The following is a 12,305-nucleotide window of genomic DNA, read 5'->3' on the forward strand; positions in this document are numbered from 1 at the left end:
TGAATTTTAGGGGGCCATCTCCTCCCCCCCCCCCCAATTAAATAGATGCATATTTTTGTGCCCCCCCCCCAAATTATAGATGTATTTTGGGGTGCCCCCCCCCCTAATTATATATACATATATTTTAGGTGGGGGGTCCATCCTCTCTCCCCCCAAATTATAAATGTGTTTTCGGGGGGGGGGGGGTCCATCCCCCCCCCAATTATATATATCTACATTTTGCCCCCCCCCCCTTTATATATAGATATATTTGGGGGGGGATCCACCCTCTCCCCCCATTTCATACGTATTTATGGGGTCCTTCCCCCCCCCCAATTAAACATTTTTTGAGGGGTTCGTGTCCTCCCCCCCCCCAACAATTTTGGGGGTGCCCCCCCCCCACACTCTGTATATTTTGGGGGGGGGGTCCCCCCCACCTCAGCGCAGTCCCGGATGAAGCTCCGCAGCTCCAGGTGCTCCTTCAGCCTCTGCAGCAGCTCCTCCTCCAGCTCTGCATTGCGTTGGATCCTGCAAAAAAGTTGGGGGGGGGGGGGGTCGGGGGGGGGGGCACCCCCTACCCCAATTCCACCCCCCCCTCCCTGCCTCCACCATCCCATAATTGTCATCGTTTTGCCACCCCCCCCCCCCCCCCCCCTCCAGAACGTCGCTTGGGGATCGAAGGGAAACTGAGGCATGGGGGGGTGGGGGGGGTGGAAAACCATTTGGGGAGGGGGAGTCACTGTTCTTGGGGAGGGAGGGGGCTGTCCCCCATGGGGGGGGGGGGGGGGGGGGGTGTGATATCTCTGGGGTGGGGGGGTCTGTCTGCATGTCCTCAATGAGGGGGGGGTCCTAATCCCAAAAAGGGGGGGGGCCTGGCGTAGAGATGGGGGTCCCTGTCCCCATGGGGGGGGGGGGCTCTGTTCTCATATCCTCAGTGGGGGGGGGGGTCTCTGTCCCTGTGGTCCCATCTGGGTTGGGGGGGCTGGGGGGGGTCCTATTTCCAAAGGAGGGGTGTCCCTGTCCCCATGGGGGGGTCCCTGTCCCCATAGAGGGTCTCTGCCCCCCAGGGAGGTCCCTATCCCCACTGGAGGGGTCCTTGCCCCCCCCCCCCGTATCCCCTGTCCCCAAACTGGGGATCCCCATCTCAAAGGGGGGGGTCCCCACGTCCCCAGAGTGGGGGTCCCTGCTCCACCAAGGGTGTCCCCATCCCAAAGGAGGGGTCCCCTGTCCCCAAAGGGGGGTCCCTATCCCCAGGGGGGTCCCTATCCCAAAGGAGGTCCCCACGTCCCCACACTGGGGGTCCCTATCACCAAAATAGGTGTCCCCATGTCCCCAGACTGGGGGTCCCTATCCCCAGAGGAGGGTTCCCCATCCCAAAGGAGGTCCCCATGTCCCCAGAGGAGGGGTCCCTATCCCCAAAGGAGTCCCCATGTCCCCAGAGTGGGGGTCCCTATCCCCAAAGGAGTCCCCATGTCCCCAGACTGGGGGTCCCTATCCCCAAAAGGGGTGTCCCCATGTCCCCTGACTGGGGGTCCCTATCCCAAAGGAGGTCCCCATGTCCCCAGACTGGGGGTCCCTATGCCCAGGGGGGTCCTGGTGTTCCCAGGGGAGGGGTCCCTATCCCAAAGGAGGTCCCCATGTCCCCTGACTGGGGGTCCCTATCCCCAAAATGGGTGTCCCCATGTCCCCAGACTGGGGGTCCCTATCCCAAAGCAGGTCCCCATGTCCCCAGACTGGGGGTCCCTATGCCCAGGGGTGTCCTGGTGTCCCCAGAGGAGGGTCCCTATCCCAAAGGAGGTCCCCATGTCCCCAGAGTGGGGGTTCCTATGCCCAGGGGGGTCCTGGTGTCCCCAGAGGAGGGGTCCCTATCCCCAAAGGAGTCCCCATGTCCCCAGAGTGGGGGTCCCTATCCCCAAAATGGGTGTCCCCATGTCCCCTGACTGGGGGTCCCTATCCCAAAGGAGGTCCCCATGTCCCCACACTGGGGGTCCCTATCACCAAAATAGGTGTCCCCATGTCCCCAGAGTGGGGTCCCTATCCCAAAGCAGGTCCCCATGTCCCCAGAGTGGGGGTCCCTATCCCAAAGGAGGTCCTGGTGTCCCCAGAGTGGGGGTCCCTATCCCAAAGCAGGTCCCCATGTCCCCAGACTGGGGGTCCCTATCACCAAAATGGGTGTCCCCATGTCCCCAGACTGGGGGTCCCTATCCCAAAGCAGGTCCCCATGTCCCCAGAGTGGGGGTCCCTATGCCCAGGGGTGTCCTGGTGTCCCCAGAGGAGGGGTCCCTATCCCAAAGGAGGTCCCCATGTCCCCAGAGTGGGGGTCCCTATCCCCAAAAGGGGTGTCCCCATGTCCCCTGACTGGGGGTCCCTATCCCAAAGGAGGTCCCCATGTCCCCACAGTGGGGGTCCCTATCCCCAAAATGGGTGTCCCCATGTCCCCTGACTGGGGGTCCCTATCCCCAAAATGGGTGTCCCCATGTCCCCAGAGTGGGGGTCCCTATCCCAAAGCAGGTCCCCATGTCCCCAGAGTGGGGGTCCCTATGCCCAGGGGGGTCCTGGTGTCCCCATAGGAGGGGTCCCTATCCCGAAGGAGGTCCCCATGTCCCCAGACTGGGGGTCCCTATCACCAAAATAGGTGTCCCCATGTCCCCAGACTGGGGGTCCCTATCCCCAAAATGAGTGTCCCCATGTCCCCAGACTGGGGTTCCCTATCCCCAAAATGGATGTCCCCATGTCCCCAGACTGGGGGTCCCTATCCCCAAAATGGGTGTCCCCATGTCCCCAGAGGAGGGGTTACTCATCCCAAATGAGGTCCCCATGTCCCCAGACTGGGGGTCCCTATCCCCAAAATGGATGTCCCCATGTCCCCACACTGGGGGTCCCTATGCCAAAGGAGGTCCCCATGTCCCCAGAGGAGGGGTCCTGCTGCCCCCCGGCGCCCCCTACTTGCTCCGCAGGCTGGCCATGGCTCTCTCCACGTGCGCTCCGTACGCGTTGCCGTCTCGCTTCAGACCTTCCCCGGCCCTCAGGGCCAACTGCGCCCTCCTGCGGCTCAGCTCGGCGCTGGTGGCCGCATCCTTCTGCCGTCGGATGGCCGCAGCCACCTCCTCCACCGCGTCCGGGAGCTCCGTGCGGCTCAGGGCGGCCTCCTGACCCGGAGGGGGAGGCGCCGAGATGGGGTTGGGGACACCGAAATTGGGGGGGAGGGGACACCTTCATCACAACCATCCTCCAAATGGACACCGCCAACCCCTTCCCACCCCAACTCTCCATCTCCGCGTGGATCTTCACCAACCTCTTCCCACCCCACCCCAACTCTCCATCTCCCCTCGGGTGACACCAACCTCTTCCATTCCCATCCTGCATCTCCCCATGGATCCCACCAAACTCTTCCATTCACAACTCCCCATCATCCCCATGGATTCCCCCCAAGCTCTTCCCATCCCAACAATTCCAATCCTCCATCCCCATGGATCCCCCCAATCTCTTCCATTCCCAACAATTCCAATCCTCCATCCCCATGGATCTCACCAATCTCTTCCATTCCCAACAATTCCAATCCTCCATCCTCATGGATCCCCCCAATCTCTTCCCATCCCAACAATTCCAATCCTCCATCCCCATGGATCCCCCCAAGCTCTTCCCATCCCAACAATTCCAATCCTCCATCCCCATGGATCCCCCCAATCTGTTCCCATCCCAACAATTCCAATCCTCCATCCTCATGGATCTCACCAATGTCTTCCCATCCCAACAATTCCAATCCTCCATCCTCATGGATCTCACCAACCTCTTCCAATCCCAACTTTCCATCTCCCCATGGATCCCACCAACCTCTTCCAATCCCAACAATTCCAATCTTCCAACCCCATGGATCTCATGAACCTCTTCCATTCCCATCCTCCATCTTCTCCATGGATCTCACCAACCTCTTCCAATCCCAACTTTCCACCTCCCCATGGATCTCACCAACCTCTTCCATTCCCAACTTTCCATCTCCCCATGGATCTCACCAACCTCTTCCATTCCCAACTTTCCATCTCCCCATGGATCTCACCAACCTCTTCCACCTCCCCATGGATCTCACCAACCTCTTCCACCTCCCCATGGATCTCACCAACGTCTTCCAGTCCCAACTTTCCACCTCCCCATGGATCTCACCAATGTCTTCCACCTCCCCATGGATCTCACCAACCTCTTCCAACTCCAACTTTCCACCTCCCATGGATCTCACCAACCTCTTCCAACTCCAACTTTCCATCTCCCCATGGATCTCACCAACCTCTTCCACTCCCCATGGATCTCACCAACCTCTTCCAATCCCCATGGATCTCACCAACCTCTTCCAATCCCAACTTTCCACCTCCCTATGGATCTCACCAACCTCTTCCACTCCCCATGGATCTCACCAACCTCTTCCAACCCCAACTTTCCACCTCCCCATGGATCTCACCAACCTCTTCCAATCCCCATGGATCTCACCAACCTCTTCCAATCCCAACTTTCCACCTCCCCATGGATCTCACCAACCTCTTCCACTCCTCATGGATCTCACCAATCTCTTCCAACCCCAACTTTCCACCTCCCCATGGATCTCACCAACCTCTTCCAATCCCAACTTTCCACCTCCCCATGGATCTCACCAACCTCTTCCAATCCCAACTTTCCACCTCCCCATGGATCTCACCAACCTCTTCCATTCCCAACTTTCCACCTCCCCATGGATCTCACCAACCTCTTCCAATCCCAACTTTCCACCTCCCCATGGATCTCACCAACCTCTTCCAATCCCAGCTCTCCATCTCCCCATGGAGATGCCACCAACCTCTCCCCATCCCAACTTTCCATCCACCCCATGGATGCCGCCAACCTCATCCCACCCCATCTCTCCACCTCCCCACGGAGACACCACCCACCCCATCCCTTCCCAACCCTCCCCCAGCCCCCCACTCCTCCACAACCCACCCCCTCCCCCCACCCACCTGCTTATCCAACCCGGCCTCGCACTGCTCCACATCCCGCAGGAAGAGCTGGAAGACGTGCGCCTGCACCAGCGCCTCGCGCCGCTCCTCCCAGCTGCTCAGCAGCTTCCCCCACCCGGCGTCCAACTGCTGCAGCCACCTCTGGAGGGACAGGGAGGTCACCTCGGCCCCCTCCAACGCCAGCAGGTCGCTGGCAGCCTGGATTTTGGCGTAGTCCTCCTCGTATCCATTGATCTCCTCCTTGAGCGCGGCGTGTCGGTTCAACAACCTCTCGGCGTCGGCCAAACTCTCCGGCATCTCCTCCTCGGCCACGGCCGCTTGGGTTTTCACCAACCAACCCAAGAAGCTGTCCAGGTCTTGGATGAACTGCTGCAGTCGCCCGGCGACGCTCAGGGAATCCTCGCAGCCCTGCAGTGCCCGTTTCAGAGCCTCCCACTCCTCTCCGATCTCCTCGAAGGGCGGCAGCAGCTCCGCGGCACGCGCCGGGTACGCGGCGGCCAGCATCTCCCCCTCGTGCTGCAGCTCCACCAAACGAGGCTCCAGCACCACCAGAGCAGCTTCCATGGTGGACAGGCGGCGTTGCAAAGCCAGAACGCCACCGAGGTCACCGCCGCCACCGCCACCACCACCGGCACCACCGGCGGCACCGCCGGAGCGCGTGGCCTCGATGGCTTTGCGCTTGTCCCGCACTTGGGCTTTCATCTCGGCGCACTCCAGGAGGTAATTTTGGATCTTCAGCACCGAGCTCAGCTGCTCTTTCTTCTGCTCCACCAACTCCACCACGCGGTTCCACCTGCAGGGGTGAGGATCAGGGTGGAGAACCTCGTCTGTTCCGCTGTCGGGATGTCCGACCACTGAGGGTTGGGGTTTGGAGCCCTTTGGGATGTCCCACCCAACTGGGGATGCTGTGGGATGAGGGGTTGAAGCCCTACGTGTGGTTCCTCCATTAAGATCTTGAGGAGGATGGGACCACCTCAGCCATCGCCAACTCTTGGGACATCCTTGGCCCATTACATTGGAACAAAACCCCATGGGATGCCCTACAAAACTGAAAGCTCTGTGGGGACGTCCCACCAGGCTGGGAGAAGCATAGGATCAGGCGTTGAAGCCCTACAAGCGGTTCCTCCACCAAGATCTTGAGGAGGATGGGATCTCCTTCGGCCATCGCCAACTCTTGGGACATCCTTGGCCCACTGCACCCCAATAGGACCCCACGGGGACATCCTACAAGCCTGGCAGCTCCATGGGGACGTCCCACCCAACCGGGAACACCGTGGGATGAGGGAATGAAGCCCTACAAGCAGTTCCTCCACCAAGATCTTGAGGAGGATGGGATCTCCTTCGGCCATCGCCAACACTTGGGACATCCTTGGCCCATTGTACTGGAGCAAAACCCCATGGGATGCCCTACAAAACTGGAAGCTCTGTGGGGACGTCCCACCAGGCTGGGAGAAGCATAGGATCAGGCGTTGAAACCCTACAAGCGGTTCCTCCACCAAGATCTTGAGGAGGATGGGATCTCCGACTCTCGGGATGCCTTCATCCCGTTGTAGGACCCAAGAGGGACACCCCCACCCCGGTACCTTCCGTTCAGGTGGTCCTGGCAGGCGCACACCTCCTCGGCGCTGGGGTGTCCGCCCTCCACCAGCTGCTGCACCACCTGGTTGACGTCCAGGATGCGGCCCATCACGCTGTTCATCTCCTGGTCCAGGCTCTCAAACCTGCGGGCAACGGCACAGCATGGTCCCCACGGGGACCCGACAGGGGACAGGGACCCCACGGTGACACCAAAATCCTCGCAGAGACCCGAAAGGGGACAGTGACCCCACGGTGACATGGTGACCCAACCATGGTGACACCAATGTCCACGGTGACATGGTGACCCAACCATGGTGACACCAATGTCCACGGTGACATGGTGACCCAACCATGGTGACACCAAAGTCCCCAACAAAGACCCAACCAACCCCATGCTGACACCAAAATCCCAACAAAGACCCAACCAACCCCACAGTGACCCCATGGAGACCCAACCAACCCTATGGTGACATCAAAGTCCCCAACAAAGACCCAACCAACCCCATGGTGACACCAAAATCCCAACAAAGACCCAACCAACCCCACGGTGACCCCATGGAGACCCAACCAACCCTATGGTGACATCAAAGTCCCCAACAAAGACCCAACCAACCCCATGGTGACCCCATGGAGACCCCTTGGAGACACAACCAACCCCACGGTGACCCCATGGAGACCCAACCAACCCCATGAAGACCCCATGGAGACCCACCCAACCCCATGGTGACACCAAAATCCTAACAAAGACCCAACCAACCCCATGCTGACACCAAAGTCCCAATGGAGACCCAATCAACCCCACGGTGACCCCGTGGAGACCCACCCAACCCCATGGTGACACCAAAGTCCCAATGGAGACCCACCCAACCCCATGGAGACCCCATGAAGACCCACCCAACCCCATGGTGACACCAAAGTCCCCAACAAAGACCCAACCAACCCCATGCTGACACCAAAATCACAACAAAGACCCATCCAAACCCACGGTGACACCAAAGTCCCAATGGAGACCCACTCAACCCCATGGAGACCCCATGGAGACCCAACCAACCCCATGGTGACCCCATGGAGACCCACCCAACCCCATGGTGACCCCATGGAGACCCACCCAACCCCATGGTGACACCAAAGTCCCAATGGAGACCCACCCAACCCCATGGAGACCCCATGGAGACCCACCCAACCCCATGGAGACCCCCATGAAGACCCACCCAACCCCATGGAGACCCCATGGAGACCCACCCAACCCCATGGTGACCCCATGAAGACCTATCCAACCCCATGCAGACACCAAAATCCCAACAAAGACCCATCCAAACTCACAGTGACACCAAAGTCCCAATGGAGACCCACTCAACCCCATGGAGACCCCATGGAGACCCACCCAACCCCATGGTGACACCAAAGTCCCAATGGAGACCCACCCAACCCCATGGTGACCCCATGGAGACCCACCCAACCCCATGGTGACCCCATGGAGACCCACCCAACCCCATGGTGACACCAAAGTCCCAATGGAGACCCACCCAACCCCATGGTGACCCCGTGGAGACCCACCCAACCCCATGGTGACACCAAAGTCCCAATGGAGACCCACCCAACCCCATGGAGACCCCATGGAGACCCACCCAACCCCATGGTGACCCCATGGAGACCCACCCAACCCCATGGTGACCCCATGGAGACCCACCCAACCCCATGGTGACACCAAAGTCCCAATGGAGACCCACCCAACCCCATGGAGACCCCATGAAGACCAAAATCCCAACCCCATGGTGACACCAAAGCCCAATGGAGACCCACCCAACCCCATGGAGACCCCATGAAGACCCACCCAACCCCATGGAGACCCCATGGAGACCCACCCAACCCCATGGAGACCCCATGAAGACCCACCCAACCCCACGGCGACACCGAAGCCTCGAAGCGTGACCCAACCCAACCCCACACACCCCACACCTGTGCTGCACCACCTCGACCTCATCCAGCTCCTCGGGCACCTCCATCCTCTGCAACCACTGCTCCTTTTCGTCCACCCACACCTCGCAGGCGCGCACCTCGCTGAACATCCTATAGACGGCCAAGGCGTCGCGCAGCCACTGCTGCCTCAGCACGGCCACCTCGGCCACCTCCCCGTACAGCTGCTCCACCTCCACCACCCGGATCTGCACCTCCACCCCACGTTGGTGCTCGGGGGCCAAAGCCCCCAGCTGCCTCCTCAGGGCCGCCACGGCCGCCCCGTGCCTCTCCACCTCCTCCATCACGGCTCGGTGCTTGCGGAGGAGGCTCTGGGTGGAATAATCATCGTGGCCGAAGTCGTCGCTGGAGACGATCCTGTAGGCGTCCTGCAGCCACAGCACCAGGTCGTCCGTCTCGGCGCTGAACTGGAAGAAGCTCAACGCCTCCTGGAGCTTCTGCTGGTGAAGCCCCACCGCCTCCTCCAGCTTCTTCCAGCGCGAGCGGACGGCGCGGATTTTCTCCTGGATGCCCTCGGGGCTGCAGCCCTGCTTGGCCAGGATCTCCTCGCCGCGTTTCATCGTTTGGTGCAGCGAAGCGCGGCGGTTGCCCAGTTCTCCCAGCATGGATTTGTGCTCTCCGGTTAAGGCCAAGACGCTGCTCAGGTCGCGGCCGCAGGTCTTGGAAGCCAAAATTTGCTCCTTCTCACGGATCCAGCCCTCAGCCTCCTCCATCTCTTGGAAGAAGGTCCAGAGCCGGCGCGAGTCCTCCAGGTCTTGGCGTCTCTTGGCCGCCATCTCTCCCAGCTCCTGCAGGCACGTCTGCACGTGGTTCACGCGGTTGCAGATGATCTGAGGGTCGCAGGGTTGGTATCCTGCCGTGGGGAGGAAGGGGATGGAGACCAGGAGGTCCTGATCCCAACCCTTGCAGGACGCCGCATCCCACTGGGGACACCCGTATCTGGTTGGGGACACCTACAAACTGCTGGGGACACCCGTATCTGGTTGGGGACACCTACAAACCGCTGGGGACACCTACAAACTGCTGGGGACACCCGTATCTGGTTGGGGACACCTACAAACCACTGGGGACACCCGTATCTATCTGGTTGGGGACACCTACAAACTGCTGGGGACACCCGTATCTGGTTGGGGACACCTACAAACCGCTGGGGACACCCGTATCTATCTGGTTGGGGACACCTACAAACTGCTGGGGACACCCGTATCTGGTTGGGGACACCTACAAACCGCTGGGGACACCTGCATCTGGTTGGGGACACCTACAAACCACCGGGGACACCCGTATCTGGTTGGGACACCTACAAACCGCTGGGGACACCCGTATCTGGTTGGGGACACCTACAAACCGCTGGGGACACCCGTATCTGGTTGGGGACACCTACAAACCACTGGGGACACCCGTATCTATCTGGTTGGGGACACCTACAAACCGCTGGGGACACCCGTATCTATCTGGTTGGGGACACCTACAAACTGCTGGGGACACCCGTATCTGGTTGGGGACACCTACAAACCGCTGGGGACACCTGCATCTGGTTGGGGACACCTACAAACCACCGGGGACACCCGTATCTGGTTGGGGACACCTACAAACCGCTGGGGACACCCGTATCTGGTTGGGGACACCTACAAACCGCTGGGGACACCCGTATCTGGTTGGGGACACCTACAAACCACTGGGGACACCCGTATCTATCTGGTTGGGGACACCTACAAACCGCTGGGGACACCCGTATCTATCTGGTTGGGGACACCTACAAACTGCTGGGGACACCCGTATCTGGTTGGGGACACCTACAAACCGCTGGGGACACCCGTATCTGGTTGGGGACACCTACAAACCACCGGGGACACCCGTATCTGGTTGGGGACACCTACAAACCGCTGGGGACACCCGTATCTGGTTGGGGACACCTACAAACCGCTGGGGACACCCGTATCTGGTTGGGGACACCTACAAACCGCTGGGGACACCCGTATCTGGTTGGGGACACCTACAAACCACTGGGGACATCCGTATCTGGTTGGGGACACCTACAAACCGCTGGGGACACCCGTATCTGGTTGGGGACACCTACAAACCACTGGGGACACCCGTATCTATCTGGTTGGGGACACCCTGCATCCCACTGGGGACACCCGTATCTGGTTGGGGACACCCTGCATCCCACTGGGGACACCCGTATCTGGTTGGGGACACCTACAAACCACTGGGGACACCCGTATCTATCTGGTTGGGGACACCCTGCATCCCACTGGGGACACCCGTATCTGGTTGGGGACACCCTGCATCCCACTGGGGACACCCAAATCCAACTCAGGGACACCCTCCATCCCACTGGGACCCCCATTTCCCATTGGGACACCCCATGGTGACCCCCAACCCTTGGAGAACCCAACCCTGGTGACCCCCAACCCTTGGGGAACCCAATCCTGGTGACCTCCAACCTTGGCGACCCCCAACCCCACTGACCTCCACCCCAATGAACCTCACCATGACATCCCTCAACCTGGCGGCCCCCCAACTCTGGTGACACCCCCCATGGTGACCCCCAATTCTTAGGGAACCCAACCCTTGTCACCCCAACCCTGGTGACCCCTAACCCTTGGGGAACCCAACCGTAGTGACCCCCAACCCCAGTGACCCCCATCCCAACGGACCTCACTGTGACAACCCCCCCAGCCCTGGTGAACCCCCAGCCCTGGTGACCCCCCTCCCCCCGGTGGTTCCCCCCGTTACCCTCCAGCTCGGTGAACCTGAGGGCGGCGCTGTTGAGCGCCCTCACCCTCTCGCTCTGCGCCGCGATGTCGGCCTCCAGCAGGGCGTGCTTCTGCAGAAGGTCCTCCACCTCCAGGAGGTGCTTCCCCAGCTCCCTCGAGAGCAACGGGGCCTGCATAGCGTGGGGGGGGGGGGGGGGGGCGGAAACGTGGGGTCCCATGGGGGGGACACCCCATATCTCCACTGGGGACAACCCGTGTTCCCTTGGCAAAAAAATATGGGATCTGGGGGTGGCATCCCACAGGGGGCGCCGCATACCAAACTTGGGGGCAACCCACATCTCCAATGGGGACCCCCCCCCCCCCACGTCTTACTGGGACGCCCCGCATCCCACTGGGGACCCAAATCCCAACTCGACACCCTACATCCCGCTGGGACCCCACATCTCCCATTGGGACACCCCACATCCCACTGGGACCCTCCGTATCCCATTGGGACACCCCTCTACTCCCATTGGGGCCCCCCATCTCCCAAAGTGCCCCCTTGGCACCTGCATCTCCTCCATCCAGTCGATCACGTAGGCCTGGGCACCCCACATCCCATTGGGACAACCCACATCCCATTGAGACCCTCATTTCCCATCAGGACCCCAATCTCCTACTGGGACCCCTCATTTCCCATCGGGACCCCCCATCTCCCAAAGTGGGGATACCCCACATCCCATTGGGACACCCCACATCCCATTGGGACCCCCATATCCAAGTCAGGAAGACCCCAAATCCCATTGAGACACCCCACATCCCAATGAGGACACCCGCATTCCATTGGGATCCCCCATATCCCACTGGGAACACCCAAATCCAACTCAGGGACACCCCACACACCACTGGGACCCCACATCTCCCATTGGGACACCCCATATCCACATAAGGACACTCCATATCCCAACAAGGACACCCTACATCCCATTGGGACCCCACATTTCCCATCGGGACCCTCCATCTCCCAAAGTGGGGCCGCCCCCCAGCACCTGCATCTCTTCCATCCAGTCGATCATGTAGACCTGGA

The 12,305-nt window shown here is 60.5% G+C and overlaps 1 protein-coding gene across 1 annotated transcript; it reads right to left on the bottom strand.

Annotated features, from left to right (window-relative positions):
* Positions 1–382: 382 nt before the first annotated feature.
* On the bottom strand, positions 383–11,835 carry LOC104916637 (spectrin beta chain, non-erythrocytic 4-like; the record flags this gene model as incomplete). The annotated part of the gene is made up of 7 exons (XM_085215500.1): positions 11,788–11,835; positions 11,259–11,409; positions 8,499–9,369; positions 6,545–6,682; positions 4,962–5,754; positions 2,926–3,128; positions 383–507 (listed from the first exon to the last, which is right to left on the bottom strand). Coding segments are annotated over exons 1-7 (2,329 nt in total), but the record flags the coding sequence as incomplete, so codon positions are not given.
* Between the last annotated feature and the right edge of the window lie 470 nt (positions 11,836–12,305).

The sequence above is a fragment of the Meleagris gallopavo genome, unplaced genomic scaffold (assembly GCF_905368555.1).
Source record: "Meleagris gallopavo unplaced genomic scaffold, MGAL_WU_HG_1.1 scaffold_71, whole genome shotgun sequence".
Classification (NCBI taxonomy): Eukaryota; Metazoa; Chordata; class Aves; order Galliformes; family Phasianidae; genus Meleagris; species Meleagris gallopavo.